The following is a 7876-nucleotide window of genomic DNA, read 5'->3' as shown; positions in this document are numbered from 1 at the left end:
TGTCAAACCAATCGTGACAGACATGGTCCAAACCAGCAGCAAGTTGAATATAACAACTTAATAGAAAAAATCAGACAAGACCCAAGTGTCATAATAAAGAAATCAGATAAGGGAGGGAACATTGTGCTATGGAGCAAAGTAGAATATGATGCTGAAGCTAAGCGGCGACTGGAAAATGTTGACTGTTACGAGAAAACGACGCTAAAAGCATATAACAAGGCAAAGGTGGAGAAGTGTGGCTCACTGGTTAGAGCAGGCAGACCCTGAAGCAGAGGTCAGACCCGGGACCAGGGTTCAATTCCTGACGCGGCAGGGTCTTGAGCTCAAATGTCCACGGACTCGATAATTCTCGCTTCGGTGCCTGACCTAATCATGGGTCCACACTCTGCAACTCTGGGCATTAAGCTTGCTTAATCTCCACAACGGCCCCCGGCGGCGGGATGCCTGGCTTTCACCTTCGGGATGCTCTGTAGGGGCTATCTCACAGGGAAAAACCAGGACGGGTTCCCAAGGCAAGCGCAGAGATACCCCTTCAGGGGTCGATTCTGGCGCTATATAAGAAATATAATAATAATAATAATAAAGGAAAGTATCAAAAAAGAACTGCAAAAATGGAAATCAGGTGGTCTAATAACAAATGAGGAATTCAAGTTCTTATACAATGCCCATCCTGTGATGCCCTTTCTATATTTGCTACCTAAATTGCACAAAGAAAAAGTCCCCATACCGGGCAGGCCTATAATATCAGCTATTGGAAGTATGACGGAGCATATAGGCCAATATATAGACTACTTTTTACAAGACTTAGTCAAAGAAATGCCATCATATCTGAAAGACACTGGGGACTTTCTATCTCGGATCAATAACTTTGATTGGACAGAGGAAATGCTGTTGTTGACTCTAGACATAGAGTCGTTGTACACAAGCATCAACCATGAACAGGGTTTGAAAGGTGTAGAATATTTTCTTAAAACTCGTCCTGCTGAGTACGTGCTACACAACAAAATGATAATGTCACTAATTAAATGGTGTCTTGACAATAATTATTTTGTTTTTGGTAAGGACTACTACAGACAAAAAAGAGGAGTAGCTATGGGGGCCTGCTTTTCCCCGAGCTATGCGTGTTTACACGTGGGGTTCTGGGAGAAGCAGGTCCTCATGGGCCATTTTCAATATGAAATGGAGAACAGGATTTGTTTATGGCTTCGTTTTATAGACAATGTTTTTGTTATTTGGAAAGGAGACAGTCTGAGTGCCAAGGAATTTGTAGAGAAGATCAATGTAAATAACTATAATTTATTTTTTACTTCGCACCTGAGCACCTCTAAAATTGAGTTTCTTGATGTTCAAGTAATGGTGATTGATAACAAATTGGTAACAACTGCCTACAGAAAGCCAACAGCAGGGAACGCAATCCTTCATGCGTCTAGCGCACATCCTAAGCATCTGATAGCCAGTATACCCTATGGTGAGGTATTACGACTAAAGCGAATTTGCAGTTCCCCTGAAGAGTATGAAAAGTGCAGGGATGAAAGCTTAATAAGACTTTGGGCTAGAGGATACACACAGGAAATGCTCAACACAGCTGTCAGCAGAGCTAATAACAAAACACGAGAAGAACTATTGCCCATACAGAGAGAATCTGAGGTGGGCACAGAGTCAGAAAAAGACAAAGATATGCCGAGGTTGATAACAACATTCAGCAAACAAGAGCGTAAGATTAGAGCCATACTAAATAGAAATTGGCCCATTGTGTTGACTGACAGCATCCTGAAAGAAGACCTCCCTAATAAACCACAGGTGACCTTCAGGAGATGTAAAAATATGGCTGTCCAGCTAACACAACCATCAGGAACCAGGGCATCTGCTCCAACTTGGATGCCAGTAAAACAAGGTTTTTTCAAATGCTCCACTTGTCGAGCGTGCACCATTGGTGTTAATACCAGCAAATACAGTACTCCCTTTAGCAAAAAAGAGTTGAAAATAAAGGGGAACTTTGACTGCCGCACAGAATTCGCTGTGTATATTCTCACGTGCACCTGCGGCCTAAGGTATGTGGGGAGCACCATAAAACCGGTGCACGTGAGAATACTACAACATATTAGAGCAATCATCAACAGCGACCCCACCTACCCAGTAGCTAGGCACTTTAAAGTGACACACGACAAAAACATCAAGTGTCTGTCCTATTATGTCATTGACGCAGTGCCTATTCCGAAAAGAGGTGGGGATAGAGAAAGCATGCTAAGGCAGCTGGAGACTAAATATATTCTTAATCTTAATAGTAAGTCTCCTAATGGATTGAACACCACTGAAGATATGCACACGTTTCTGTAGTAGATCTGGAATGCCATTTAAAACTAAAACTGTATTGGTAATTATTTGAACAAATTTTTATATGTCAGTTACTAACCTCTCATTTCTCATCTTTTAACCACTACACGTATTTTTTCATGTTTGCACAGCACTATGCACTTTTTGTTGACTTAATGGATTTTAGAACATATGAGCTTTTTAGGGGGGGTTGTGTTGGATTTCCAGGCTTGGATTTTTTAACGCAATGTAACCCAATTCTTAGCCCTTATGGAATCAAGTAAGACAGTTTGTTGGTATATATAGGCTCTGTTTAAATTTAAATTTGTTGGTTGTGTATTAATCAAGTTCACTAATTTATCGAGTTGCAGTATTTGCACAAATATACAATTTGCACTAAAAAGCGTAATTTTGCACACAGAGGTTTCAGGCATTTATGCCGATATGTTTTAGCTCCATACTTTTTATTCCATATTTATTATTATATGAAATCTTAATTAAGAGTTGTGTACATAGCCTTTGCGTCATATTGCACAAAATACTTTTAGGCATTTATGCTGGAAATTTAACTATAGTTTTTCGCTTAATCTATAATGCTGCTAATAATATAGTGAAACTTAGAATTAAATGAACAAATATATGGTTTTTAGTTATTTATTGCATTTATGCAGCAAATGACATACATATCCAACATTAATGGTTAAAGCCTATTTGACAATACATAAGCTGGTCACTACTGATGTATAAGGACATGATGTCAACAAAAGTATCTCTTCACTGTTTAATGTCACATGACCACTATGCTTGAAAAAAATGTGTATTTAAAGATGTAACTAACTGCAGTGTCGCTATGTGATCAAGGTTACCAGTTAACCGAAACGCGTCATGCCTGAAATACCATTTCGTGAGAGCAAATAAATCTTTCCACTTGAAATTCATTTGCCGCTTTGGGGTCCTCCTTTCTGTTTGGTGTGAAACGCCGTGGTGAACAGAGGTTGCAAGGATATATATATATATATATATATATATATATATATATATATATATATATATATATATATACCAGGAATCTGCGGTTAGTCAAAAAGTAGGCAAGCCAATTAAGGGCTGGGCCAACAATGTCCAGCGAACACAGGGCTTTCAGTAGCAGGGGGCGCTTAAATTAAGCAATATAAGCGCCGCTGTATCCCCAGAAACCTGACTGTGATGAATGCAGAAACTTTTGAGCGGCAACAAATTAAGTTAATTGAATATTAATGTGTTTTCCATGATTTTAGAATATACTGAAAGGAAAGAAATTGGACGGAAGTTGGACAATTGCGCCGGACCAGCATTTGCTTTTTTTAAGAGCGGGAGAACCATAGCGTGCTTCCACTCCGCAGGAATAGTGGACTTTCGAATGGAAGCATTAAGTAGCTCCATAATAACTTTCAAGACAGATGAATCCAGTTTCTGCATTACTGTAACAGGAAGTTGATCTCCTGGCGAACCCGATTTGAGGCTGCCTAAAATTTGCTTAAAAGAGGTAGCATCTAAAAGTGCCCAATTTTCAAGTAAGAAACCAGATTCCACAGGCTTACCATCCAGCTGTTCAGCTGTGTTAAATGTTTAAAACGTTTGGATTGTTGACTGTGAAGTATTGGCCTGTTTAACATTCAGAGCAGAATACATTTTTTCCACATTTCCGAGGAAGAATTCTGCCAGATCTTCACATTGTATTTCGGTAAAAGCAGGGGTGCTGGGTAGGTTGTCTGCGCCAGACACATTTTAAACTACTTTGGACAAGGTCTTAGGACTATTCTGTGCATTGTGTATGGTAGTATTCACGTATTCAGCTTTTGTAGAAGTACAAGAGGAGTGATAGGCTCCTATTGCCATTTTATTAGCAAGTTTAGATTTGATTGAAATTTACTTTTTTCCTGCTTTAGTTTCTCCAAATATCAAGGGGCAGGAGGGTGATGATTATTCAGGTTCTTCGTAGAGAGAGGAAGACATACGTCAATAGATTTTTTTAAGCCAACCGTGAATGTTTTTGAGGTCAGCTAAAGAAACCTGGTTAGTGTTAGGAGCATTTTTGGCTAAAGAATGGTTAAACACTTAAAAATTCAAATTCCACCAATTTCTACATTTATTATACCACTTATGGCAGGTATGGATGGATTAGACTAAACTTGCTTAATACTAAAGCTAGTTAGATAGTGGTCTGACTACGTCACAGGGAGAGCTGGGGAACAATCAATCTCTAAAAGACTGGAAAAAATAGCATCAAGTAAGTGCCCAGCCAGGTGGGTGGCACCAGAATTATCAAGTTAAATAATCATAGCTGATAAGTCTGAAATCAGAGTAGGGCCAATCCTACAGGTAGGGTAATCAAAATGCAGATTTAAATCGCCCGGATGGTAAAATCGGTAGTGTGTAAAAGGTGAGGACCGAACAAATCGGGAAGGACAGCAGCCCACGGGCGAGCAGGCCCAGGGGGATGATAAAACAAGGACCCTGAAAAGGTAAACTGGGGATTTAGGGTCAATCTAAATAAGGCACCTTCGCAAAAGTGCAGATTAAATCTTAAAATTTGCATGTATATAGGTTTTTATAAATAATCGCAATGCCACCACCTAATTTCTCTTTCCTGCCTTTCCTCATTATTATATAGATGGCCGGCAAAGCGGTGGCTACGTTGGCCTACATCCAGCATAAGAATAGCTATCAGAACCAGCATCCTGAGGATTTCCACCTTATTTCAGCACTGAAGGCACCACATACAGCATGGAAGACAGTTTCACAATATCTCTAGGCAATTCCCACTTCTGTTATTTAACTCATACACTAGTGTTCAAGAACTTAGGCCAAAGATGCACACAAACCTTTTTCATGAGTCTTTCGAACTTATCATTATTGTACTCTTTGTAGTCCTTCAACCGTCTCTCATCATCCTGTGTCACTGTACCTACTGGTACTACACCAACAGGGAAGTTCAACATATTGTATTGCACAGTGAAGGAAACAGCAGCTGAAACAGAAAAAGAACATGAAACAGTATATTAAATAAGACACCTCTTCTACCTTTGTAAAAACAGAAATATCAGAATTTCATACATTCTATATTTCAGATTAACATTAGTATAGCCACATGGGACTGTAGAGGTTCAAGGCACAGACAGGTGGCAGATTCTGACCTGCTTTTTGTATCTGAGTGAAACATAATTTAACCAGACTAAAACACTATTCTAGATGCCACCGATTAAATCAATGTGCTGCCAATAGCAACTGTAAAAGTGGAAAAAATTCTGCTTCCCAAAATTTACAATAATAATAATAAAATAGAAAAGCATATATTTAAAACAAGCATTCATGAAGAGCAATAGATCTTGTCTTTTCCACTGGGCACTGACCTAGTGGCATCCAATATGCATAACATTAATGGTGCAATTGTGTAATTAATTTTCCTGTTTTTTAAAAAATTTTAAACATCACAAGATGGCCATCGTGCATATGTGATTCACAACAAAGGCTAAGATGTGGGGAAGATTACATGCACTGCAAATTCAGCAAAATGAATCATCGATCAACAGACTAAATTCATTAATTCTTTTATTCAATCATGTCGGGTTGGATTCATAAATTCTTCTGTACAAAAATATATGTTGCTGTATGAAGTCACATGATAAAACATTAGGACCAAACAATGAACAAAAACTATACAACAATTCATCAAACAAGACACAAAAAATATACATGAATGTTAAACAATCCTAAAAAGAACTCCTCCTCTTTCCTAAAATATACAGTGGAGGCTGTGCTATAGATTGTATGCACAATCAAAGAAAGTCACTTATTTTAGTACACATTCACGAAGTGTAGTTGTTGTCTTTAATTCTATTGCAGGACAGGAGGCTCTGATTATGCTAGTCTCATTTCTTTATTGAAATGCCCAGCAGCCAAGTAAAAAACCACATTACCCAGAAACACTTGGGTGATAACCATAGAGTCTTGTAGTATAAATAAGCATACAGACAATCCCACTTCCTCTTTCTTTGCTGCTCCGCAGCCAGTTAAGTGCTCTTACCTCATTATAATTGTTATTGCGCTTTGTTGTGATTACATTGCTGAATTGTGTATGCCTCGTGGTGCGCTCGGTTTACGCTATTCGCCGCGTTGTGTTTATTGCGCCCGTTTTTGTTTTCCGGCAACACGCGGCTGGGAGCGAGGTTTCTCCTTCCAGGAGCAAGGCGCTTTGTGCCAGCGCTCTTTCTGTGCTTGTGGAGTGGTCTTGTGGGGTTTTGGGAGCCTTGCGCTGATTGCGCGAGCCCCCCTCTCTTCTGTTTGGCAGCCGGTCTTCACGCATGCGCGTAGTACTATTTCCGGCGCTCCGTTTTTACATTGTACCGGAGCTTCTTGTCAGACGTCTTTCACGACGTTAACGCCCACGGCCATCGGAATTAACCCCTGTTGACGCCGGTGCCTAGAAAAAGACTCCGGCTGTAATAATTTTGCATAGGCTTTGCCTAGAGTGACGTTTTTTCATACAGTGAGCCGACCCTCCACTCTTTAATTGTAATTTGCCTGTAGTTTTTCTACAGTTGGGCTTGCTGTGAGGGTTTTTTCACTTCCCTTTGCATTAGCCTTTGGCTTGTATTTAATTTTCCTTCCTCCTTTGTGGGCATTAATTTCACAACACCTGTGAACCATGAGTGAGTACTATTATGAGGAGGAGGAGGAGTTTGATGATGACGCTCCAGGCACCATGGAGCAGGATCTTGTGGAGGCTTTAGACCGGGGAGTTCAACACTCCATGAACAAAGCTATGGTACGTGCTATAACGCCTCTAAAGCGGCACTTGACTCAGTATGCCAGACAACAGGGTTGGGTCCCTGCAGCTAAAAAAGCATCCTCTTCTTCGCCTGCTAATCCGCATGCATCGGACTTTAAGAAGTTGGCACAGTCCTTATCATCTACCAAGCCTACCACTATTGTGGAAGAGGACGAGAGTGATGACCTGCAGTCCTCTTCGTCCTCGGACCCCGCCCCTCCCCCTCCCAAGAAGAGGAAGTGTAAAGAACATTTTGTCGATGCGTCAATGCATCCGCCTGTCCTTACTTTTGAGCCGGCGGACATTGTCCACCCCCAGTCCACGGCTTGGCTTCCTTCCCCTGATGTGACGGAGTACGTCCAACAGCACATACGTCAGCCCTTTGAAAAAGATGTGCGTGCCCGTCTCCGGTCAGAATGCCCATGTCCAGACTTGGCTGATCATCTGGCGGAGACCCCGGAGGTGGATCCCACCATGACGACATACCTGCGCAAGTTTGCGAAAGATTCCAAAAAGGGTCTTGATAGGTCCTGGCGGGCTTGCCAGGACAAAGTTTTGGATCTCCTGGGACCCCTCACCAAAATGTTGGATCTTGGTTTTCTTGCAAAGAGTACCAATCGGATGGTTGATCCAGATGAGCTGATTAATTGGGCTCAACGCGCCATTTGCCAGTTGGGTAATGCCCACTGCGCGCTCTCTGCCGAGCGGCGCCGTTCAATATTACTGAAATTGGACCCTAAGCTGCAAGAATTG

At 41.1% G+C, this 7876-nt stretch overlaps 1 protein-coding gene across 1 annotated transcript in view; it reads right to left on the bottom strand.

The window, feature by feature from the left end:
- LOC147747113 (vitamin D3 hydroxylase-associated protein-like) overlaps nucleotides 1-7876 on the bottom strand; it is a 639379-nt gene that overhangs the window by 36406 nt on the left and 595097 nt on the right. The window contains exon 14 of the mRNA XM_086952364.1: nucleotides 5178-5323. Within this exon, the coding sequence (XP_086808490.1) occupies nucleotides 5178-5323 (146 nt within the window). The remainder of the gene's footprint in view (nucleotides 1-5177; nucleotides 5324-7876) is intronic.

This window comes from Lissotriton vulgaris, chromosome 1_1 (genome assembly GCF_964263255.1).
Source record: "Lissotriton vulgaris chromosome 1_1, aLisVul1.2, whole genome shotgun sequence".
Taxonomy (NCBI): domain Eukaryota; kingdom Metazoa; phylum Chordata; class Amphibia; order Caudata; family Salamandridae; genus Lissotriton; species Lissotriton vulgaris.
This window is presented reverse-complemented; position numbering and strand designations above follow the sequence as displayed.